Below are 24,736 nucleotides of genomic sequence, written 5' to 3' on the forward strand. Positions count from 1 at the left end.
AGAGACCACAGCACCAGTTCTGCATGGTGCTCCCATGTGGTGTTGGGATGTTCCTTTCACTTGAGACAACCAACAAAGTCTCCTGTTACTACAGAATGCCCACTTGTACTGGGGGTAAAATCATGCCGGCTGGGAGCACACTGACAAACTGTTTATGACTGGGCATAAGAGACCACAAAAGGGTTTGCACTGATTCTGTGTGAGAGAAACACAGGGAGAGGAGACAGACCAGCACACTGCTGTGCCATTTGTAACATTGTATTTGAGTTTGCTTTTTAAAAAAATATTTATTTTCCCTTTTGTTGCCTTTGTTGTTTTTTATTGTTGTAGTTATTATTGTTGTTGTTGATGTCGTTGTTGTTAGGACAGAGAGAAATGGAGAGAGGAGGGGAAGACAGAGAGGGGGAAAGAAAGATAGACACCAGCAGACCTGCTTCACCCGCCTGTGAAGTGACTCCCCTGCAGGTGGGGGAGACAGGGGCTTGAACTGGGATCCTTATGCTGGTCCTTATGCTTTGCGCCATGAGCGCTTAACCCGCTGTGCTACCTCCTGACTCCCTGAGTTTGTCTTTCTTAATGGTACAGGAGAAAGGGAATCAAATCCAGAGACTTCTGTATTCAAGGCACTTCCCTTCTTCAGCCTAAGCTGTTATTCTATAATCACAGAGTACTGCATCTACATGTGGGAATTTTTTCCCCCTGCCTGAAAGTTAGATGTGAAAGGAGGGAAAATCCCTGCACATCAGCAGAAGCCACAGTCAAGTATCAGTGTGGGAAACAGACTTTCTAGTAAAACTCCTGGAAACTTAAGGAAAAATTGCAGTCCAGGAGATGGTACAGTGAGTAAAGCATTAGGCCCTCAGTTCCATCCCCCAGTATGATATGACCAGAGTAATGCCTGGTGTCCCCCCCCCATAGCTAATCTAAAATAATACATACATAAATACATAAGTCATCAAAACAGCTCACTTGAATAATGAGTTTTGTTTGGTCTTGAGCACGACTCAGGTTCAAGCCCAGTCTCCCTACACTGAAGGAAGTTTGGTGCTCTTTTGAGAAAGTTTGCCCAGAGCAGTGGATTTTCAGAGAGGGACAGACAAGGAGAGAAAGAGAGGAAGGAAGGAAGGAAGGAAGGAAGGAAGGAAGGAAGGAAGGAAGGAAGGAAAGAAAGGAGTCCTGCAAATACGGGATCAGATTGAACTTTGACAGCCTTGCGATTTGCAGCCAAGCAGGAAGGCCACAGCCAGGGACCTGGGGCTCCACCTGGAGACCCAAAGGCCCTGGCAGCTCACTTGGAGGTTCACCTGGCGGCAGGAAGAGCGTGGCGCGCACCCGGCCGGCCCGCACCCCGGCCCCAGGAAGTGGCGCTCGTGCACCGCGCGGCCAGCAGCCGCCCGCGCTCGGGGTCGTGGCCGTCCAGCACCTCCAGCTCCAGGGCGAAGGGCGTCCGCACGTCCCGCTTGACCAGCCGCTGCAAGGGCTGGTCGGGCTGCAGCGCCCAGAGCAGCCCCATGGGCTCGAGCCCCGCGAAGCTGCCGCCCAGCGAGGGCGCGCGCTCCAGGTCCAGGTGAAGCGACTCCCCTGCAGGTGGGGAGCCAGGGGCTCGAACCGAGATCCTTAAGCTGGTCTTGTGCTTGGCGCCATGTACGCTTAACCCGCTGCGCTACACCCGACTCCCTCTTTTTAATTTTTAAAACTTATTTTCACTAATTGGATAGAAACAGTAAGAAATCAAGAGGGAAAGAGGAAGTAGAAAGGGAGACACAGAGACACCTGCTCCACCACTCGCAAAGCTTTCCCCCTGCAGCTAGGAACTGGGGGCTCAAACCTGGGTCCTTGCATATTGTAACATGTGCGCTCAACCAGGCGGGCCACAACCCAGCCCCCAGTTTTTCTTTTTCTTTTGCCACAAGGATTTTTTGTGGGGCTCGACGCCTACACTATTAATCCACCCCCTTCTGGAGGCCATTTTTTCCCCTCTCTCTCCACCTTTCTATTTATAGTTAACAGGACAGAGAGAAATTGAGAGGGGAGAGGAGAATTAGAGGGGGAAGAGAAAGACACCTGCAGGCCTGCTTCACTGCTTATCTCCCTGGAGGTAGGGAGTGGTGACTCGAACCCAAGCCCTTACACAAGGTGATGTGTGCACTTAACCAGGTAGTGGCACACCTGATTGAATGCACAAGCTGCAGTGTCCAAGACCCGTGTCCAAGCCCTTGGCCCCCACCTGCAGGAAGAAAGCTTCACAAGTGGTAAAACAGTGAGTGCTGCATGTGCCTCTCTGTCTCTCTCCAGCCTTGTCTCCACACAAATAAAATTTTAAAATTTGGAGTCAGACAGTGGCATACTCGGTAGAAGATCTGGTTCAAGCCAAGGGTCCTCACCTGCATGGGGGAAGCTTCATGAGTAATGGTGCAGTATTGCAGGTCTCTCTCTTTCTATCAGAAAGAGAATAAGGAAGGAAGGAAGGATGGAGAGAGGGAGGGAGGGAGGGAGGGAAGGAAGAGGCCACCGAAATAGTGGAGTTGTCAGGCACCAAGCCCCAGAGATACCTTTTGTGGAATGTCCAGTGACAGAGAAACAGCTACCATAATGTTAGAGAGTGAAGCCCACCTAGACACAGGGATATATATATATATTTGCCTCCAGGGTTAGTGCTGGGGCTTGGTGCCTGCACTACGAATCCACCGCTCCTGGAGGCCATTTTTCCCATTTTTGTTGCCCTTGTTGTTACCCTAGTTGTTATTATTATTGTTGTTGGATAAAACAGAGAAAAATAGAGAGAGGAGGGGAAGACAGAGAGGGGGAGAGAAAGAGAGACACCTGCAGACCTGCTTCACTGCCCGTGAAGTGACCCCCTGCAGGTGGGGAGCCAGGGGCTCAAACTGGGATCCTTATGTTGGTCCTTGCGCTTTTCGCCACGTGTCCTTAACCTGCTGCACTACCGCCCAACTCATTTCTTTTTTATTTTCCACCAAAGTTACCACTATGCTATCATGGACCACTGGCAACTTGACAAAAAAACAGACAAAAACAGAGAGAAACAGAGACAGAGATCACTGCTGTTTGCATACTTGATAGGAACCCTCCTGGTCTTCATTTGTAGCTTTGGGAAAGAAAGAAAGAAAGGAAGGAAGGAAGGAGGGAAGGGGAGGGAGGGAGGGAAGGAAGAGAGAAACAATTCTTGAAAAAACGAATTCTTTTTTTCTTTTCCTTTTATTTCTCCTCCTCCTCCTCCTCCTCCTCCCTCTTCTTCTTCACTAGAGGCAGAAAGAGATACTGAAAGAGACCATAACACTGAAGTTTTCTTCATTGTGGTGGTGGCTCGGCTCAGAACTGGTTCATGCACATGGTCAAACAGCTTGCTATCCAAGTGTGCTATTTCATCTGCCCCAAATCAGCTTCTGTATCTATGGTTTAGAGCGTCGACTTATGGATGAACCAAAGGCTCCCCCCTGAAGCAGAGCAGAATTCCTCAGCTACTCCCAGAAAGGTTTCCCTTTGAGAGGACCCCTGTGTTTGGCCAGGCTTGACAGGTCACACTGGCTTTCACTTACAAATTCAATATGGGGAAGGTCGGCTTCAGAAACTATTGCTTCAAAATACCCTCTGGCTAGTCTGTCATCAACATGAGTAATTTCACTGCTGAATTAGGTTTAAGACACCTGCTTAAATGCTGCTTTATGGGAGTCAGGCAGTTCTTCTAGCGTTTGCCCTTCTTCCGTAGCCAGTCAACAGCATCAGGTTGAGCCTGATGTCAAGTTTCGAGACCTCCTTTGAATCTGGAGAGGTGGCAGTCGTTGACTATGTGGGTCATAGTCTGTCTGTAGCCACAGGGGCAGTTCGGGTCGTCTCTGGCTCCCCAGCGATGGAACATAGCGGCGCACCGGCCATGGCCTGTTCGATAGCGATTGAGGAGGGCCCAATCATAACGTGCTAGGTCAAAGCCGGGTTGACGCTCGCAGGGGTCTGTGATGAGGTGTTTGTTCTTGACCTCAGCTGACTGCCAACTCTGTTTCCAAGAGTCTGGAACAGAGAAGTTCAGTGTAGGCGTTGGGGACCAGATTGGGTGACGAGACGTCAAGCGTTGGACAGGGTGGGCGAAGATCTCCGCGTATATTGGCAGGTCCGGTCGAGCGTAGACGTGGGAAATGAACATAGATGATGCCGCATCCCGACGAATATCTGGCGGGGCGATGTTGCTAAGAACTGGCAGCCATGGAACCGGGGTGGAATGGATGGTTCCAGAAATGATCCTCATGGAGGAATATAATTTGGAATCGACCAAGTGGACATGGGGGCTACGGAACCATCCTGGGGCACAGTATTCTGCAGTGGAATAGCATAATGCCAGAGAGGATGATCGTAGTGTGGAAGCGCTCGCACCCCATGAGGAGCTGGCCAGTCTTGCAATGATGTGATTCCTCGCGCCCACCTTTGCTGCAGTTTTTATGAGATGTTCGTGAAATGACAGGGTGCGATCGAGAGTAACGCCAGGATAGACTGGCTGGGCTTCATGCCGGATTCTCGTATCGCCAAGCAGTAGCACAGCAGGTTAAGCGCACATGGCTCGAAGAACAGGGACCAGAGTCAGGATCCCGGTTGGAGCTGCTGGCTCCCCACCTGCAGAGGAGTCGCTTCACAGGTGGTGAAGCAGATCTGAAGGTGTCTTTCTCTCCCCCTCTCTGTCTTCCCCTCTCTCCATTTCTCTCTGTCCTATCCAACAATGACGACATCAATAACTACAACAATAAAAAAACAAGTGCAACAAAAAAGGAATAAATAAATTATAAATGCTGCTTTATTAGATTATGGAAATTGTTACAGAAGTGAAATGTCTCAGAAGCAAGACTATAAAGGTGAATCACCAGTGAGAGTCCAATGCTGCTGACATATGAAATGTATTAGAACTGAGAACAATGCTCTGTTGTGGGAGATACAGAAAGTTTTTCCTTAGAGGGAGTTCAGCCACGGTTAATGAGATGCACTAGAGTGAGGGGAGAGCCAGAGGAGTCGTGGTTCCTGCAGTTCTCAACACCCAAGACCCATCCATTTTTCTGTATCTAGCTGAGAGTTACAGTGGGGAAGGCTGGGGAGGTGTGGACAAACTCCCAGGTACACCAGTACCCGAGCTGTGATTTTTTTTCTTCCCAGTACTTTGACCTTAAGCATGCACAGTTCTTCTGCCCCCAGGCTGACTGTGCCATTGTTTTTATTTCAGGTAACACACACACAGGGAAGTGGAGGGATTCCACAGCAAAGGAGCTACACCTGATGCTATGGCATACAGGTGATTTCATTCCTGTCCCTGGGCCTGATAATATTTCATAGTTACAGTTTTGGTGGGAGATGAGAGTTCCACACATTTCTACGTTTAGCAGCCTGTATACTACTCATTTGATTAAGTCCTTTCTCCAGAATAATGATAAGTTAACTCCTTTTTTAAAAAAATATTTTATTTATTTATTAATGAGAAATATAGGAGGAGAGAGAGAAAGAACCAGACTTCATTTCACTCTGGTATATGTGGCCGGGGATTGAATTCAGGACCTCATGCTTGAGAGTCCAATGCCTTATCCACTGCGCCACCTCCTGGACCACAAAAGAACACAATTTCTTTTTCTTTTTTTTTCTTTTACCAGAGCACTGTTCAGCTCTGGCTTATGGTGGTGTGGGGAATTCAACCTGGGACTTTGGAGCCTCAGGTATGAGAGTCTGTTTGCATAACCATTATGCTATCTACCCTCTGCTCAAGTTAACTTCTATTAACACTTTCACGGTTAATAGTACTGTGTTAACTTTAGTTTCCTGATTTTGATATTTGCACTATGGTTTTGTAAAATGCTAGCACTAGAGAAAGCATGGCACCCCATCAATGGCATTTTGTTTCAGCATTCTCGGCTAACACATATGTTTCCTGAATGTGTGTGTGTGGCATGGCATTGTCAGTTATAGCCAATTCTCCGTCATCTCAAGTACAAAATGTTTATAACCATGTCAAAACTGAGGACTGGCATCTCTTAAAAAAAAAGTCACACCAGGATTTGCTGAAGAGCCAGTGAAACTGTGGCCCCAAAGGGCCACAGGGACACCTGATATGCCCCTAGGGGATGAGGGGACCTGAGATTGACGAATTATTTAAAGATAAGACTCCACACTCTGTCCACAGAAACTGTTTGTTTTTTTTTAATTTTTAAAGAAACAATCAATATAGTTAAAAACTGACTTCTGCAAAGGGAAGTTATCAGACACTTATACCCTCACCAGTGCTGTCTGCCTTACCTTAAAATAAAGGGAAAAGTCTAAAGCCTGTTCGAGTACCTGTTTAAACAGTAAACTGGGGCGGGGAGATAGCACGATGATTATGCAGAAAGATTCTCCAGTCTGAGGTTCCAGAGTCCACCATGAGTCAGAGCTGCGCAACACTCTTGTCTCTTTCTGTGTGTATCTTTATGTATTTCTCTCTCTCCCACTCTCATTAAAATAAAGCAAATAATATTTAAATAGTAAATTTCTCAGTTAGAGCAGGGACTTTCATGCCTGACTCTCCCAGTTCTGTCCTTAATATTTCAAGTAATGGAGTGGTTCTTTATCCTCAACTCCTAATGATTACTCTCTTGTTTTCCCCCATGAAAAAGATTCACCTGGCTTTCCTTATATTAACACCTATCTAAACATTGTGTCTTTCTTTTTTTCTCTTTTTCTGTTGTTGTGGACCTTGCACATGTGTGGTTTCACCACTCCTGGACTGCTTTTTCATTCAGTAGAGATAATTATGCAAGACTTCATGTTTGAGACCCCCAAATCTCTCAGGTTTAATCCCCAGCACCACAAGTCAGAGCTGAGCAGTGCTGAGCAGTGCTCTGGAAAAAGAGGAGGATGAGGAGAAGGGGGAGGAGATGGAGAAGAAGGAACCAGATATGTTGATAAAGAGAATCCACAACACTGGGAGTCAGGTAGTGGCGCACCCTATTAAGCGCACATAGTACTAAATGCAAGGACCCACTCAAGGATCTAGGTTCGAGCCCTGGGCTCCCCAGTTGCCGGGGGGAAGCTTCACAAGCAGGAAAGCTTCACAAGCAGCGAAGCAGGTCTGTAGGTGTCTGTCTTCCTCTCCATCTCCCCCTCCTCTCTCAATTTCTCTCTGTCCTATCCAATAAATTGGGGAAAAGGCCACCAGGAGCATTTGATTTGTAGTGCCAGCACTGAGCCCTAGGGATAACCCTGGGGGAGGGGGAGAGAGAGAAGGAGAACACAATACCAGAGCTCCCCCTGGTGCCACGGTACTCCTACACTCTCATGGGGCTAGAAGCTGGGTCACATGCATGAGAAGTCAGCTATCTCTAGCATGCTGCACACTTCTGACCATGATTGTTCTACCATGCTACCAGGAATCAAACTTGTAGCAAGCAGCGAATAGCCATTTTCTCACGGTGATAGAAAAGGTTATTTATGATTTGTTCAGAGACAGAGAGACACCTGGAACACTGCTTCACCATTCACAAAGCTTTCCCTTTACATGTAGGGACCGGGGGCTTGAACCTGGGTCCTTGCACATTGTAACACATGCACTCAACCAGGTGTGCCACCACCTGACCCTAAAAAAACACATTAATTTTTTTTATTATCTTTATTGGATAGAGAGAGCCAGAAATCAAGAGGGTGATAGAGAGGGAGAGAGGCAGAGAGACATCTGCAGCACCACTTCACCACTCGCAAAGCTTTCCTCCTGCAGGTGGGGACCGGGGACTCGCACCTTGGTCTTCATGAATTGTAACAAGCGCACACTCAATAGGTGGACCACCACCTGGCCCCGAAAGCACAATTTTAACAGTGGGAATCTTCATTTTTTTTGTGCTTGAATCTTCTATAACAGTCATGTCATGTGCTTGTCACATTAGCAAAATCAATGAAAAAACAATGTATTCAAGTTACCTAATGCATCATTAATACCAGTTACTTGAATTAAACCTTATTCACAGAACACTCAGTTCCACTGAGTCATTAAACATTACAATCTGACCTTGAAGGAGTTGGGCAGTGGCGCAGCGGATTAAGCACATGTGGTGCAAAGCACAAGGACCGGGTAAGGACCCCGGTTCGAGCCCCCGGCTCCCCACCTGCAGGGGAGTCGCTTCACAGGTGGTGAAGCAGGTCTGCAGGTGTCTGTCTTTCTCTCCCCCTCTCTGTCTTCCCCTTCTCTCTCCATTTCTCTCCTATCCAACAACAACGACATCAGTAATGACTGCAACAATAAAACAGCAAGGGCAACAACAGGGAATAAATAAATATTAAAAAAAAAAAAAGAATCTGACCTTGAAACTCCTGTCAACAGACTAATTCATTACAATTTGGAGGAAGGTGGTTTCTGAGTGCTCCCAAGATGTTTGTGGAAAAATGTTAGAATATGCCCCCAAGCATCTATCTGGGCCTTTGAATGGGCCCTGGGCTCCCCACCCCAGATCACAGGTTTGTTCAACAGTTTGTGCAAGGAAGCTGGGCACATGGGGAAGTAAGGAGGCTCAATATAATGACCAGTCCCCGGGTACGAGATGACCTGGGGCTTTTCCTTCCCATGAAACTGTAACCGCTCAGAGATCATTTGGGCATATAACTCACTTCTCCAGTTATGGTCATCCTGACCAGCGATGAACAGAAAGGGCCCCTGGGCCTTCTCTACTGGAATCATGCTGGGGTTCTCATGGCCTTCCACAATGTCATTCCGAATATCCACAATGTCTAGGAAGCCAGAGAAATCTTCCTTGGTTCTTCTTAGGTCATAGCCCAAGGGTGGGATGCTAGTCTCCTTGTAGACTATGATTCTGTTCCCACTGGATCCAGATCCATTGATGGATACTGTAGCTGAGATATTCTTCAAAAATGAGGCCATGCAGAGACAAATGTCAGCCCCTAAAGAAATGCCCAAAAGTCCAATGCCTGGGCCCTTTACCTGGAAGAAAAGAAGAGGGAAGAGTCAAGAAATGACACAGTCGGACTGGCAAAATAGCTCACTGGGACCATGTGCTGCTTTGCCATGTGCATGACCCAGATGCAAGCCCAGTCCCCACCTCACTGAAGGAAGCTTTGGTGTGTGGTCTCTTTCGCTCTTCCTCCCTGTCAGAAGAGAAGAAAGAAGGAAAGAAAGAAAGAAAGAAAGAAAGAAAGAAAGAAAGAAAGAGAAAGGAAGAAAGAAAGAAAGAGAAAGGAAGAAAGAAAGAAAGAGAAAGGAAGAAAGAAAGAAAGAAAGAAAGAAAGAAAGGAAGGAAGGAAGAGAGAAAGGGAAAGATGCTTCTTGTGTTCGGGAGACAGTATAATAGTTATGCAAAAAGACTTTCATGCCTTTATGCAAACAGACTGTCAAGCCTGAGGCTCCAAAATCCCAGGCTCAATCCCCTGCACCACCATAAACCACAGCTGATCAGTGCTCTGGTAAAAAAAAAAGAGACTTTCATGCCAGAAGCACCAAAGTCCCAGGTTCAATCCCCAGCACCACCATAAGCCAGAGCTGAGCATTCCTCTGGTAAAAAGAAAAAAAAAAAAAGAAACTTCTAGAGTGAGGGAAATTCCACAGTTTATTTAGGCAACAAACTTTCATGCCTGTGACACCAGAGGTCCAAGGTTCAGTCACTGTTACCACCATAAACCAGAGCTGAGCAGTCCTCTGGTAAAAATAAAAGAATATTTTAAATGAAAAAATTAATAATACCAGAGGGATAGAGAATGGGAAAGCTATCAGGGGAGGGGATGGGATATGGAGATTGGGTGGTGGGAATTGTGTGGAGTTGTACCCCTCCTACCCTATGGTTTTGTTAATTTATCCTTTCTTAAAAAGAAAAAAAAAAGAAAAAAAATTAACAATACTAGCTGGGAAACTATACTAATATCCCAGAGACTGGTAGAGTACAGGACTCAGATACCACAGACTCCAGGTTCCATCCCTGGCATGAATGTACTGGAACAACGCTCTGGCTTCTTTCTCTCTCTCATAAAAATACATACAATAAATTAAAAGAGTAGGATGTCGGCTGGGGAGACCACTCTGCAATATAGTACATGCACCAGACTGTAGCTGAGATATTCAGTTCATTTCCTGGTGCCACATTAAAAATTTAAGTCTGAAAAAAAAAAAAAAAAACTCCTTTTGTGGAGGGTAGATAGCATAGTAGTTATGCAAACAAACTCTCATGCCTGAGGCTTCAAAGTCCCAGGTTCAACCCCCCATGCCACCATAAGCCAGAGCTGAACAGTGCTCTGGTTAAAATAAAATTTTAAAAAATTAAGTCTGTGTGTGACAAAAAATTTACATACCGGGGCTGGGCAGTGGTGCACTGGTTAAGCACACACAGTACTATGAGGAAGGACCTGAGCAAGAACCCTGGTTGAGCCCCCACTCCCATCTGCAGCCAGGATGCTTCACGAGCAGTAAAGCAAGTCTGCAGGCGTCTTTCTTCCTTTTTGTCACCCCCTTCCCTTTTCTCAATTTCTCTCTGTCCTATGGAATAAAATGAAAGAAAAAAAAAAGGGAAAAAAATGGCTACCAGTATTGGTAGATCTGTAGTGCTGGCACCAAGGCCCAGTGATAACTAACCCTGGGGACAGAAGAAAAGGAACGAAAAGGACTTCGTGGTGAACTCTGCGGTATTAACCCATCTGACAGGGAGAGTGGAGAGAGGCACCTAAAAACAGGGTAAATTCACAAACGAAATATCTGAGCGCAGAGTGACGCCTGCTCCGGAGGGAGGCACTGCTAAAGAGAAAGCTGAAGCAAAGAAATTGAGGTGAACCTGTGAGTGCTGGACCATGTAGCACACGGCTTCTTCAAAGTAGTCCAGGTGTATGGTGTCCATATCCTTAGAGAGATCTTCATAGTTGTAATAAGCTAGAGCCAATGTGGCAAAGCCATGGCCAGCCAGAAGGGCTGCTCTGTATTCCAGCAGGCCTCCTCCAAGACCAAACAGGTCAATGATCCCCGGGAAAGGTCCAGGTCCTAGAAAGAGCAATACAGTCTTAGAGTGAAAAGGCATTATATCAGTTAGGAGAATTTGCCTTTTAGAGATCTTTCTAAAATATTTAGTATGTTCTTGTGAAACAAAAGAAAGAAAACAGCTCCTTGAGTCACTCCTGGAAAACTCCCTTTCCTCCTGTTCCTTGAGGAGAGGACAATGATAAGGCACATTCTAACTAATGATGAGTTCTACTCCCCCTGCCCCCCCCCAATGATTCTATGATTGTCTGCAAGGTTCTAAGAATCATTCACTGTAGGGAAGAGTACCAAAGTATTAGAGAATCAGATACAAAACTGAGATTATTGAAATAGGGCTGGGGAGACAGCACAGTGGTTATGCACAAACACCTTCATGCTTAAAGTTCTGAAGTCCCAAATTCAATCCCCCAGAGCTGAGCAATGCTCTGGTAAACAAAAAGAAAAATTCAAAATAAAATAGGGGGGCTGGGCAGTGGTATGTTATCATGTGCAAGAACCCAGGTTCACAAGCAGTATAACAAACAGTGCAGCAGGCATCTTTTCTTTCTCTTTCTTTCTTCCTTTCTTTCTTTTTCCTCCAGGGTAATCGCTGGAACCCAGTGCCTGCACTACGAATCTACTGCTCCAGGTGGGAGGCCATTTTTTCCCCATTTTGTAGACCTTGTTATTGTTGCCATTGCTGCTGCTGTTGTTGGATAGGACAGAGAGCAATTGAGAGAGGAGAGGAAGACAGAGAGGGGGAGAGAAAGACAGACACCTGCAGACCTGCTTCACCGCCCATGAAGTGACTCCCCTGCCGGGGAAGAGCCGGGGGCTTGAAATAGGATGTTTGCACTGGTCCTTGCCTTCGGGCCATGTGCGCTTAACCCACTGTGCTACCTACCGGCCCCCTATCTCTCCATTTCTATCCCCCTTCCCCCTCAATTTCTCTGCCCTATCAAATTAAGTAAATAAAGTTTAAAAAACTAAAAAGTTTACAAAATTCAAAAAAGAATATTGAAATAGCAGTTAAGGAGGTGACACAGTGGTAAAATTTGGAACTTCCAAGCATGAGGTCCTGAGTTTGATCCCTGGCATTGCATATTTGACAGGGTGTGATATTCTGATACTTTCTTTCTCTTTCTGTGCTTCTTGTGAAATTATCTTGGGATAGCTCTATATTGTGTTGCATCATACCCATATGTTTTGTTGTTGTTATTATTACTATTTATTTTTTAAAAAGTATTTTTATTTATTATTTATTCCCTTTTGTTGCCCTTGTTTTATAGTTATAGTTATGATTGATGTCGTTGTTGTTGGATAGGATAGAGAGAAATGGAAAGAGGAGGGAAAGACAGAGAGGGGGAGAGAAAGACAGACACCTGCAGACCTGCTTCACCACTTGTGAAGCGACTCCCCTGCAGGTGGGGAGCCAGGGCTCGAACCAGGATCCTTATTGGTGGTCCTTGCGCTTGGCGCCACCTGCGCGTAACCCGCTGTGCTACCGCCCGATTCCCACTATTATTATTTTTAACCAGAGCACTGGAGACTGAACCTGGGCCTTTGGAACCTCCTTGCATAAGCATTATACTGTCTACCCCCCGCCCTCTGATGTTTGTTTGCACGGGTATTTCAGATACCAGTTTAGAAAAAGAAAAACGGAGAAGAGAAAAAAAGATCCAGGCACGGGTATAGGTGAGGAAGGCACTGCCATGTGATACAGAGGAGACGTCCCCAACACACCCGCTCACCTGGCGGCAGGAAGAGCGTGGCGCGCACCCGGCCGGCCCGCACCGGCTCCCGCCGCACCCCGGGCCCCAGGAAGTGGCGCTCGTGCACCGCGCGGCCCAGCAGCCGCCCGCGCTCGGGGTCGTGGCCGTCCAGCACCTCCAGCTCCAGGGCGAAGGGCGTTCGCACGTCCCGCTTCAAAAATCTCCATAAAGGTTTTTCGGGCTGCAGCGCCCAGAGCAGCCCCATGGGCTCGAGCCCCGCGAAGCTGCCGCCCAGCGCGGGCGCGCGCTCCAGGTCCAGCCGGCCGGCGGGGTCGGCGAGGTAGCGCGCGTGGGCGCGGAAGAGCGCGCCCTTCTCGTCGCGCAGGGCCGCGCGCAGAGTGACCGGCTGCCGGGGGGCCAGGCCGCCCACCGAGATGCGCAGCGGCTCGTCCCACAGGCTGCGGCCCGCAGGCTCCAGCCTCAGCGTCGCCGCCATCAGGGTCCTGCCTGCCAGAAGAGGGTGGCCTCTCTTTGCTCCCTGAGAAGAAGCAGTCGCACTTGATTCTGTTGTCCTATTGCCTCTAGTTGGCCTGTGGGCCGCTTTAAACGGGGCGTTACTTGCACCTGCTGCAAACCACTAGGACCTGAGTGGAAGCAAGTCTCTAGCAAAGTTAATTAGTAATCCTGCAGTCCACTACCTTCAGTGTTAAAAGAGAAACACAGAGGGAGTTGGGTGGTAGCGCAGCGGGTTAAGCGCGCATGGAACAGTGTGAGGATCCCAGTTCGAGCCCCTGTATCCCCACCTGAGGAGAGTCGCTTCACAGGCGGTGAAGCAAGTCTACTGCCCGACCCCCTATTATTACTTTTTTAAAAGTAAATACGGTGAGAGTGAAGCAGGTGAATGAATCCATGAATTGAAAAGACATGACACCTCAAGGCTAAGAAGCAGGGTTTTATTGGTGCACCAGGGCTGGGGGAGAAATCTCTTTCCAAAGCCCGCACAGCCAGCCCCTTCATACATCAGTTTTCCTTTTATAGTTACAAGACATTCTGTGATTAATACAGGATCAGGGAAAGTTTAATATTTTTACACCTCTGGGTTCATGCTTAAGTTCACATTAGAGCTCTGTGCCAGGTACCAGTGCACATTCTAGGTAATTAATGTCTATTTTATCTTAGGGCTCCCAGCTGGGGGAGGGATGGAGAATGCTTTTACAGCATAGATATGCAAATACCAGTTAGATAGCGCTGGAGTGTAGAATGTCATTTAAGCCCTAGGTCACAGTGTTTCAGTTTACCCTGCATTTAGGAAAGTTCAGCTTACAAAAGAATTTCCTGGACCACCTGGACCACAGTCACAGTGCTTGAACTTTGCACTCAGGTTTCAGAAAGGCAGGGAGAATGGCGGCTTCTCTCTTCCCGCCCCAAGGTTTGCTGTGAAGGAGGGCATTGGCCCCACATCAGGAAACATCTGGGGAATTACCCACTCTTCTGGGGTTCCTCTTTTTTTTCTTTTTAACTTTTTTAAAACTTATTTTCATTAATTGGATAGAAACAGTAAGAAATCAAGAGGTAAAGGGGAAATAGAGAGGGAGACACAGAGACACCATTCTCAAAGATTTCCCCCTGCAGCTGGGGGCGGGGGGGGGGGCTTGAACCTGGGTCCTTGCACATTGTAACATGTGCACTCAACCAGGTGGGCCACCACCTGGCCCCGAAAACACAATTTTTTTAAAAAAATTTTTTCTTTTTATATTTATTTATTTATTTTCCCTTTTGTTGCCCTTGTTGTTTTATTGTTGTAGTTATTATTGTTGTTGTCGTTGTTGGATAGGACAGAGAGAAATGGAGAGAGGAGGGAAAGACAGAGAGGGGGAGAGAAAGACAGACACCTGCAGACCTGCTTCACCGCCTGTGAAGCGACTCCCCTGCAGGTGGGGAGCCGGGGGCTCGAACCAGGATCCCGAACCGGGATCCTTACCCCGGTCCCTTGCACTTTGCACCACATGCGCTTAACCCGCTGCGCCACCGCCTGACTCCCGAAAACATAATTTTTAACAGTGGGAAACTTGACTTTTTTTGTGTTTGAATCTTCTATAACAGTCATGTCATGTGCTTGTCACATTAGCAAAATCAATGAAAAAAAAATAATGTATTCAAGTTACCTAAATGCATCATTAATACCAGTTACTTGAATTAAACCTTATTCACAGAACACCCAGTTCCACTAAGTCATTAAACATTACAATCTGACCTTGAAACTCCTGTCAACAGACTAATTCATTACAATTTGGAGGAAGGTGGTTTCTGAGGGCTCCCAAGATGTTTGTGGAAAAATGTTAGAATATGCCCCCAAGCATCTATCTGGGCCTTTGAATGGGCCCTGGGCTCCCCACCCCAGATCACAGGTTTGTTCAACAGTTTGTGCAAGGAAGCTGGGCACATGGGGAAGTAAGGAGGCTCAATATAATGACCAGTCCCCGGGTACGAGATGACCTGGGGCTTTTCCTTCCCATGGAACTGTAACCGATCAGAGATCATCTGGGCGTATAACTCACTTCTCCAGTTATGGTCATCCTGACCAGCGATGAACAGGAAGGGCCCCTGGGCCTTCTCTACTGGAATCATGCTGGGGTTCTCATGGCCTTCCACAATGTCATTCCGAATATCCACAATGTCTAGGAAGCCAGAGAAATCTTCCTTGGTTCTTCTTAGGTCATAGCCCAAGGGTGGGATGCTAGTCTCCTTGTAGACTAGGAGATTCCCACAGAATCCAGATCCATTGATGGATACTGTAGCTGAGATATTCTTCAAAAATGAGGCCATGCAGAGACAAATGTCAGCCCCTAAAGAAATGCCCAAAAGTCCAATGCCTGGGCCCTTTACCTGGAAGAAAAGAAGAGGGAAGAGTCAAGAAATGATACAATCGGACTGGCAAAATAGCTCACTGGGACCATGTGCTGCTTTGCCATGTGCATGACCCAGATGCAAGCCCAGTCCCCACCTCACTGAAGGAAGCTTTGGTGTGTGGTCTCTTTCGCTCTTCCTCCCTGTCAGAAGAGAAGAAAGGAGAAAGAAAGAAAGAAAAAGGAAAAGAAGGAAAGGGAGAGATGCTTGGGTTGGGGAGACAGCATAATGGTTATGCAAAAAGACTTTCATGTCTGAAGCACCAAAGTCTCAGGTTCCATCCCAAGCACCACCATAAACCAGAGCTGAGCAGTCCTCCGGTAAAAAGAAAAGAATATTTTTAAATGAAAAAATTAACAATACTAGCTGGGAAACTATACTAATATCCCAAAGACTGGTAGAGTACAGGACTCAGATACCACAGACTCCAGGTTCTATCCCTGGCATGAATGTACTGGAACAACGCTCTGGCTTCTTTCTCTTTCTCATAAAAATACTATATATATATTAGGATTTCGGGTGGTAGCACAGCAGGTTAAGTGCATGTGGCTCAAAGCGCAAGGACCCGCTTAAGAATCCCAGTTCGAGCCCCAGGCTGGCCACCTGCAGGGAGTCGCTTCACAAGAGGTGAAGCAGGTCTGCAGGTGTCTATCTGTCTCTCCCCCTCCTCTCTCCATTTCTCTGTCTTATCTAACAGTGATAACATCAACAATAACAACGATAATAACTACAACAATAAAAAAAAACAGGGAAAATAAATAAAATTTAAAAATTAAAAAAAAAAATAGGATGTTGGCTGGGGAGACCACTCTGCAATATAGTACATGCACCAGACTGTAGCTGAGATATTCAGTTCATTTCCTGGTGCCACATTAAAAAATTAAATGTGTGTGTGTGTGTGACAAAAAATTTACATACCAGGGCTGGGCAGTGGTGCACTGGTTAAGCACACATAGTACTATGAGGAAGGACCCAAGCAAGAACCCTGGTTGAGCCCCCACTCCCATCTGCAGCCAGGATGCTTCACGAGCAGTAAAGCAAGTCTGCAGATGTCTTTCTCCCTCTTTGTCACCCCCTTCCCTTTTCTCAATTTCTCTCTGTCCTATGGAATAAAATGAAAGAAAAAAATGGGGTGGGAATGGCTGTTAGTAGCAGTGGATTTGTAGTGCTGGCACCAAGCCCCAGTGATAACTAACCCTGGGGACTTGGGTGGGGAGACAGCATAATGGTTCTGCAAACTGACTGTCATGCCTGAGGCTCCTAAGTACCAGGTTCAATCCCCCGCAGCAGTATAAGCCAGAGCTGAACAGTGTGCTCTGCTGTTTCTCTGTGTGTGTGTGTCTCTCTGCATCTCTCTCAAAAATAAAATTAATGGGAGTCGGGCGGTGGCGCAGTGGGTTAAGCACAGGTGGCGCAAAGCGCAGGGACCAGCGTAAGGATCCCGGTTCGAACCCCCGGCTCCCCACCTGCAGGGGAGTCGCTTCACAGGCAGTGAAGCAGGTCTGCAGGTGTCTATCTTTCTCTCCTCTCTCTCTCTGTCTTCTCCTCTCTCCATTTCTCTCTGTCCTATCCAACAACAAAACAACATCAACAATGGCAATAATAACCACAACGAGGCTGCAACAACTAGGGCAACAAAAAGGGGGGAAAATGGCCTCCAGGAGCGGTGGATTCATGGTGCAGGCACCGAGCCCAGCAATAACCCTGGAGGAGAAAAAATAAATAAAATTAATAATAGTAAAAAAAATTAAAAAAAGAATTAACAAAAAAAAGGCCTTAACAGTGAACTCTGCAAAATTAACCCATCTGATGGAGAAAGTGGAGATAGACACCTAAAGAAAAGATAAATTTATAAATGAAATATCTGAGCGCAGAGTGACACCTTCTCTGAGCAAGGCACTGCTAAAGAGAAAGCTTAAGGGGGTCTGGTGGTAGTGTAGGGGGGTTAAGCGAATGTGGCGCAAAGACCGGCATAAGGATCCCAGTTCCAACCCCTGGCTCCCCACCTTCAGGGGAGTCGCTTACAAGCGGTGAAGCAGGTCTGCAGGTATCTATCTTTCTCTCCCCTCTCTGTCTTCCCCTCCTCTCTCCATCTCTCTCTGTCCTATCCAACAATGATGACATCAATAACAATAATAACAACAAGGGCAACAAAAATAGGGGAAAAGTGGCCTCCAGGAGCTCTAGATTCACGGTGCCTGCGAAGAGCACACTGGAGGCAAAAAAGAGAGAGAGAGAAAGCTGAAACAAAGAAATTGAGGTGAACCTGTGAGTGCTGGACCATGTAGCACACGGCTTCTTCAAAGTAGTCCAGGTGTATGGTGTCCATATCCTTAGAGAGATCTTCATAGTTGTAATAAGCTAGAGCCAATGTGGCAAAGCCATGGCTAGCCAGAAGGGCTGCTCTGTATTCCAGCAGGCCTCCTCCAAGACCAAACAGGTCAATGATCCCTGGGAAAGGTCCAGGTCCTAGAAAGAGCAATACAGTCTTAGAGTGAAAAGGCATTATATCAGTTAGGAGAATTTGCCTTTTAGAGATCTTTCTAAAATATTTAGTATGTTCTTGTGAAACAAAAGAAAGAAAACAGCTCCTTGAGTCACTCCTGGAAAACTCCCTTTCCTCCTGTTCCTTGAGGGGAGGACAATGATAAGGCACATTCTAACAAATGATGAGTTCTACTCCCCCTGCCCCCCCAATGATTCTATGATTGTCTGCAAGGTTCTAAGAATCATTCACTGTAGGGAAGAGTACCAAAGTATTAGAGAATCAGATACAAAACTGAGATTATTGAAATAGGGCTGGGGAGACAGCACAGTGGTTATGCACAAACACCTTCATGCTTAAAGTTCTGAAGTCCCAAATTCAATCCCCCAGAGCTGAGTAATGCTCTGGTAAACAAAAAGAAAAATTCAAAATAAAATAGGGGGGCTGGGCAGTGGTATGTTATCATGTGCAAGAACCCAGGTTCACAAGCAGTATAACAGTGCAGCAGGCATCTTTTCTTTCTCTCTCTTTCTTTCTTTCTTTCTTTCTTTTCCTCCAGGGTTATCGCTGGGACTTAGTCCCTGCACTATGAATCTACTGCTCCTGGAGGCCATTTTACCCATTTTGTTGCCCTTAATGTCGTTATTGCCCTAATGTCCGTATTATTGTTATTGTTGCCATTGTTGCTGCTGTTGTTGGATAGGACAGAGAGCAATCGAGAGAGGAGGGGAAGACAGAAAAGGGGAGAGAAAGACACCTGCAGACCTAATTTACTGCTTGTAAAGCGACACCCTGCGGGGTGGGGGGCTGGAATCGGGAATTTTAGGCCTATCTTTGGGCTCTGCGCCGTGTGCGCTTAACCCACTGCGCTATCGACTGGTCCCCTGTCTCTCCATTTCTATCCCCCTTCCCCCTCAATTTCTTTGTCCTATCAAATTAATTAAATAAAGTTTGAAAAACTAAAAAGTTTACAAAATTCAAAAAAAGAATATTTAAATAGCAGTCAAGGAGGTGACACATGGGTAAAATTTGGAACTTCCAAGCATGAGGTCCTGAGTTTGATCCCTGGCATTGCATGTTTGACAGGGTGTGATATTCTGATGCTTTCTTTCCCTTTCTGTGCCTCTTGTGAAATAAAGTAGACCTTAAAAAAAAGAGAGAGAGAGTCAGGTGGTAGCACAGCGAGTTAAGCACAGGTAGCACAAAGCTCAATGACCCCCCTGACACCCCCCCCCCCCCCGCTTTCCACCTGCAGGGGAGTTGACAGGTATTTATCTTTCTCTCTTCCTCTCTCCATTTCTCTCTGTCCTATCCAATAACGATAACATCAATAATAACTACAACAATAAAACAAGGGCAACAAAAGGGAATAAATAAATATTTTTTAAAAGACTTGGGATAGCTCTAATTGTGATACACCATCTCTAATGTTTGTTGTTGTTATTATTACTATCATTATTTTTTAACCAGAGCACTGGAGACTGAACCTGGGCCTTTGGAACCTCCTTGCATAAGCATTATACTGTGCCCAAAGTTTGGCGTCGTGCGAAGATTATAGCGGTTTTGAAACCAAAGAAAGACCCAACACTGGCCGCCAGCTATAGACCAATTTCTCTCCTCTCCGTGTGTTACAAACTCCTTGAGAGGCTGTTTCTGTCATGTATTTCTCATCTTACAGAGAAATCCCTACCACCCGCCCAAGCTGGTTTCCGCCCAGGAAGATCTACCTGCGAACAAGCCCTGGCCCTCTCAACTTACATTGAAAATGGATTCCAGAAGAATTTAAAGACGGGTGCTGTCTTTGTTGATCTCACAGCAGCCTGTGACACGGTCTGGCACCGTGGTCTCCTAGTCAAGATCTCAAGATGCCTGCCTCCATGGGTGGCCAACACTATATCGTTTCTTCTCCAAAACAGAAGATTCCGGGTGCATCTGGGTGACAAGTCTAGCAGATGGAGACTTGTCTCAAGTGGCCTCCCCCAGGGCTCTGTTCTGGCTCCTACGCTATTTAATATTTACATCAATGACCTCCCAGAAACCTCTTCAAGGAAGTTCATCTACGCCGATGACATCTGCTGTGCAACTCAGGCATCCAAGTTCGACATCCTCGAGGAAACACTCACGAAAGACATGTCTCTGATATCTGATTATTGTAAAAAATGGCGACTAATCCCTAGCACTGCAAAAACGGTATCATCTGTTTTCCATCTACACCATGCCTCGGCCTCGAGTGAGCTTAATGTGCAGCTTGGCGATATGAGAATCCGGCATGAAGCCCAGCCAGTCTATCTTGGCGTTACTCTCGATCGCACTCTGTCATTTCACGAACATCTCATAAAAACTGCAGCAAAGGTGGGCGCGAGGAATCACATCATTGCAAGACTGGCCAGCTCCTTATGGGGCGCGAGCGCTTCCACACTGCGATCATCCTCTCTGGCATTATGCTATTCCACTGCAGAACACTGTGCCCCAGGATGGTTCCGTAGCCCCCATGTCCACTTGGTCGATTCCAAATTATATTCCTCCATGAGGATCATTTCTGGAACCATCCGTTCCACCCCGGTTCCATGGCTGCCAGTTCTCAGCAACATCGCCCCGCCAGATATTCGTCGGGATGCGGCATCATCTAAATTCATTTCCCACGTCTACGCTCCACCGGACCTGCCAATATATGCGGAGATCTTCGCCCACCCTGTCCAACGCTTGACGTCTCGTCACCCAATCTGGTCCCCTACGCCTACACTGAACTTCTCTGTTCCAGTCTCTTGGAAACAGAGCTGGCAGTCAGCTGAGGTACAGAACAAACACCTCATCACAGACCCCTGTGAGCGTCCACCCGGCTTTGACCTAGCACGTTATGATTGGGCCCTCCTCAATCGCTATCGAACAGGCCATGGCCGGTGCGCCGCTATGTTCCATCGCAGGGAAGCCAGAGACGACCCGAACTGCCCCTGCGGCTCCAGACAGACTATGACCCACGTAGTCAACGACTGCCACCTCTCCAGATTCAAAGGAGGTCTCGAAACTTGACATCAGGCTCAACCTGACGCTGTAGACTGGCTACGGAAGAAGGGCAAACGCTAGAAGAAGAAGAAGCATTATACTGTCTACCCCCGCCCTCTGATGTTTGCTTGCACGGGTATTTCAGATACCAGTTTAGAAAAAGAAAAACGGAGAAGAGAAAAAAAGATCCAGGCAAGGGTATAGGTGAGGAAGGCACTGCCATGTGATACAGAAGAGACGTCCCCAACACACCCGCTCACCTGGTGGCAGGAAGAGCGTGGCGCGCACCCGGCCGGCCCGCACCGGCTCCCGCCGCACCCCGGGCCCCAGGAAGTGGCGCTCGTGCACCGCGCGGCCCAGCAGCCGCCCGCGCTCGGGGTCGTGGCCGTCCAGCACCTCCAGCTCCAGGACGAAGGGCGTCCGCACGTCCCGCTTCAAAAATCTCCATAAAGGTTTTTCGGGCTGCAGCGCCCAGAGCAGCCCCATGGGCTCGAGCCCCGCGAAGCTGCCGCCCAGCGCGGGCGCGCGCTCCAGGTCCAGCCGGCCGGCGGGGTCGGCGAGGTAGCGCGCGTGGGCGCGGAAGAGCGCGCCCTTCTCGTCGCGCAGGGCCGCGCGCAGAGTGACCGGCTGCCGGGGGGCCAGGCCGCCCACCGAGATGCGCAGCGGCTCGTCCCACAGGCTGCGGCCCGCAGGCTCCAGCCTCAGCGTCGCCGCCATTCCGCTGTCTGAACCGTAGTGGGGATGCTGCAGGCTGAGGTCAGAATCAGATCGGGAGCGAAGGCTAGGGTCCCGGTGAGACCGGTTGGCGTCTGGCTTTATCTCGGATCTGGTCGGGGATAAAGCTCCAGGCGCTCCGGGTGTGGTGCAGAGACAACTCTGGGCTATTTCTCTGTTCCTGGAATCTAACCACTGACACTGGCTGAAGTAACCGTGATTGGGGAACCAATGTGGGGGTGGGGGCGAGAATCCGAATGGAAAAACTTCTGGCGGAATTACCTGCGTTCCAATCCCTGCGTGTAAATAAAGGCAGCTGAGAAATCCAGCGTGGGAAATGTGTGCAGGAAAATGCGCACGACCTGAGGGCTCAGTTCAATGAATTTTCACCACCCACGTAACCAAAGACAGAGTCGTTCTGGGGAGACAGTATAATGGTTATGCAAAAAGACACCAAAGGTCCTTTGGTGTTGGCTTGCCCTGAGTGCATTTGGAATTCCTAGGAAGGAATCCTTCAGTATGTCTTCGAAAGGAGCTCAAGGCGGGGGCTGGGCGGTGGTGCACCTGGAAAGGGGAAGCAGGTCTGCAGGTGCCTTTCTCTCCCTCCCTCTTTTATTTCTTTATATATTTTTAAATATTTATTTCATTTTTGTTGCCCTTGTTTTATTGTTGTAGTTATTATTGTTGATGTAGTGGTTGTTGGATAGGACAGAGAGAAATGGAGAGAGGAGGGAAAGACAGAGAGGGGAGAGAAAGATAGACACCTGCAGACCTGCTTCACCGCCTGTGAAGTGACTCCCCTGCAGGTGAGGAGCCAGGAATTCCCACGCTACCCTTAACCCGCTGCGCTACCGCCCGACTTCCAATTTATTTTAAAAACTTTATTATTGGGGAGTCCAGCGGCAGCGCAGCGGACTAAGCACACATGGCGCGAAGGATCCGGGCTCCCCACCTGCATAGAGGTCATTTGATAGGCGGTGAAGCGGGTCTGCAGGTGCCTTTCTCTCTCCCTCTCTGTCTTCCCCTCCTCTCTCCATTTCTCTCTGTCCTATCCAACAACGACGACATCAATAATAACAACAATAACTACAACAAAAAAACAACAAGGGCAACAAAAGGGAATAAATAAATATTTAAAAAACTTTATTATTGGATAGAGACAAAAATTGAGAGTGGCGGGGGAGGGAGAGATACCTGCAGACCTGCTTCACTATGTGAAGGTTTCCCACTGCAGGTGGGGACCCGGGGCTTGAACTGGGGTCCTTGCCTACTGTCGTGTGTTTGCTTAATCAGGTGCGCCACCACCTGACCTCTTTATCCCCCTTTCTTTATCTCTGTATTTCCCCTCAATTCCTCTCTGTTCTAGCAAATAAAATAGAAAGGGAAAAAAAATAATAAAAGGGAAAAATGGCCGCCGCTGGGTTTGTTGTGCCAGCACAGGACCTCAGCAATAACCCTGGAGGCAATAAAAAGATTTTTAAAAGGGCAGGAGTAGATAGCATAATGGTTATGCAAAGAGACTCTCATGCCGGATGCTCCAGAGCCCCAGGTTCAATCCAACGCACCACTATAAGCCAGAGCTAATCAGTACTATGGTAAAAAATAAAAATAAAAATGGGGCTGGGCGGTAGCGCAGCTCATTAAGCGCACATGGCGCAAAACTCAAGGACCAGCGGGTTAAGCGCACATGGCATAAAGCGCAAGGACCAGCGCAAAGATCCGGGTTTGAGCCCCCGGCTCCCCACCTGCAGGGGGTTGCTTCGCAAGCGGTGAAGCAGGTCTGCATGTGTCTTTCTCTCCCCTCTGTCTTCCTGTCCTCTCTCGATTTCTCTCTATCCTATCCAACAACAACAGCTGTGACAACAATAACAGTAACTACAACAAGTGCAACAACAAGGGCAACAAAATGGGAAAAATGGCCTCCAGGAGCAGTGGATTTGTAGTGCAGGCACCGAGCTCCAGTGATAACCCTGGAGGCAATTAATTAATTAATTAAAAAATAAAAATAAATAAGATAAAAGGAGCTCCTCCTTTCCACTTAACATCACGTTTATGACATTCATCACTATTGTTGTGTGTAATTATTGATTGTTCATTATCACTGCTAGATAATATCCCATTTTGTGTTGCTGAAGGAATTTCTTAGTTTCACTGCCAGGGACTTGTGATTCCCAGTTTAGCCCTACTAGGACCTGTGTTAAGAATCTACCTTTGATGGACATGTATGTGGGGTATACACCTGAGCGGAGTTGTATCATAAGGAAGAGAATGTTCAGCCTCAACTGATATTGGCATTCAATGGCTGAGGAAATAGCTCTGCTTTGTGGGATCACTGGCTCTGAAGTCTCTTTTTTTTAAAAAAAAAAAAATATATATATATATTTATTGGGGGATTAATGTTTTACAGTCAATAGTTTGTACATGCATAATATTTCTCAGTTTTCCACACAATAATACAACTCCCATTGGAGCTCCAGTGGCATAATCTGTTAGCGGGCGGTACTTACATAACCCCCACTATGACCTCTGCCATCCTGTTCCAGGACCTGAATCCCCCCCTCTCCCCCACACACCCCAGAGTCTTTGTTTTTTTTTTAATATTTTATTTATTTATGAGAAAGATGAGAGAAAGAACCAGACATCACTCTGGCACATGTGCTGCTGGGGATCAAACTTAGGACCTCATGCTTGAGAGTCCAAAGCTTTACCACTGCGCCACCTCCCGGGCCACAACCCCAGAGTATTTTACTATGGTGCAATATTCCAGCTCCAGTCCAAGTTCTGCTTAGTGTTTTCTCTTCTGATCTTGTTTTTCAACTTTTGCCTGTGAATGAGACTGTCCCATATTCATCCTTCTGTTCCTGACTTATTTTACTTAACATGATTTCTTCAGGCTCCATCCAAGATGGGCTGAAAATGGTGAAATCACCATTTTTACTGAAAATGTTTGAT

At 47.4% G+C, this 24,736-nt stretch overlaps 3 protein-coding genes across 4 annotated transcripts in view; all 3 read right to left on the reverse strand.

Annotated features, from left to right (window-relative positions):
- LOC103112365 (acyl-coenzyme A thioesterase 6) overlaps positions 1 to 2,591 on the reverse strand; it is a 4,593-nt gene extending 2,002 nt beyond the window's left edge. The window contains 4 exon segments of the mRNA XM_060174200.1: positions 1,293 to 1,346; positions 1,349 to 1,381; positions 1,384 to 1,581; positions 2,537 to 2,591. Of these exon segments, the coding sequence (XP_060030183.1) occupies positions 1,293 to 1,346; positions 1,349 to 1,381; positions 1,384 to 1,581; positions 2,537 to 2,591 (340 nt within the window).
- Positions 2,592 to 7,820: 5,229 nt separating this feature from the next.
- LOC103112366 (peroxisomal succinyl-coenzyme A thioesterase-like) lies at positions 7,821 to 13,576 on the reverse strand. 2 transcript variants are annotated; one of them, XM_060175492.1, is made up of 4 exons: positions 12,715 to 13,576; positions 10,785 to 10,987; positions 8,316 to 8,950; positions 7,821 to 8,018 (listed from the first exon to the last, which is right to left on the reverse strand). In XM_060175492.1, exons 1-3 carry the CDS (start codon positions 13,169 to 13,171, stop codon positions 8,345 to 8,347), a joined length of 1,266 nt encoding a protein of 421 aa, XP_060031475.1. In that variant the 5' UTR covers positions 13,172 to 13,576; the 3' UTR covers positions 7,821 to 8,018; positions 8,316 to 8,344. The 2 variants fall into 2 exon arrangements, with proteins under 2 accessions (XP_060031475.1, XP_060031474.1); XM_060175491.1 differs by having other exon boundaries at positions 7,821 to 8,950.
- A 1,136-nt stretch (positions 13,577 to 14,712) lies between these two features.
- Positions 14,713 to 21,958, reverse strand: LOC132533496 (peroxisomal succinyl-coenzyme A thioesterase-like). Its single transcript, XM_060175493.1, has 3 exons — positions 21,331 to 21,958; positions 17,849 to 18,051; positions 14,713 to 15,561 (listed from the first exon to the last, which is right to left on the reverse strand). The coding sequence occupies exons 1-3, from the start codon at positions 21,785 to 21,787 to the stop codon at positions 14,959 to 14,961; spliced, it is 1,263 nt and encodes a 420-aa protein (XP_060031476.1). The 5' UTR covers positions 21,788 to 21,958; the 3' UTR covers positions 14,713 to 14,958.
- Positions 21,959 to 24,736: the final 2,778 nt, after the last annotated feature.

This window comes from Erinaceus europaeus, chromosome 16 (assembly GCF_950295315.1).
Source record: "Erinaceus europaeus chromosome 16, mEriEur2.1, whole genome shotgun sequence".
In the NCBI taxonomy this organism is placed as follows: Eukaryota; Metazoa; Chordata; class Mammalia; order Eulipotyphla; family Erinaceidae; genus Erinaceus; species Erinaceus europaeus.

What these genes read in the sequence shown, in the direction of transcription:
- LOC103112366 (XM_060175492.1), bottom strand. Translation starts at nt 13,171, where the DNA reads ATGGCGGCGACGCTGAGGCTGGAGCCTGCGGGCCGCAGCCTGTGGGAC. An exon ending in CACGCTCTTCCTGCCGCCAG is followed by an intron (nt 10,988 to 12,714) that starts GTGAGCGGGTGT and finishes TGCTCTTTCTAG; the next exon opens with GACCTGGACCTTTCCCGGGG. An exon ending in ACATGGTCCAGCACTCACAG is followed by an intron (nt 8,951 to 10,784) that starts GTTCACCTCAAT and finishes CTTTTCTTCCAG; the next exon opens with GTAAAGGGCCCAGGCATTGG.
- LOC132533496 (XM_060175493.1), bottom strand. Translation starts at nt 21,787, where the DNA reads ATGGCGGCGACGCTGAGGCTGGAGCCTGCGGGCCGCAGCCTGTGGGAC. An exon ending in CACGCTCTTCCTGCCACCAG is followed by an intron (nt 18,052 to 21,330) that starts GTGAGCGGGTGT and finishes TGCTCTTTCTAG; the next exon opens with GACCTGGACCTTTCCCAGGG. An exon ending in ACATGGTCCAGCACTCACAG is followed by an intron (nt 15,562 to 17,848) that starts GTTCACCTCAAT and finishes CTTTTCTTCCAG; the next exon opens with GTAAAGGGCCCAGGCATTGG.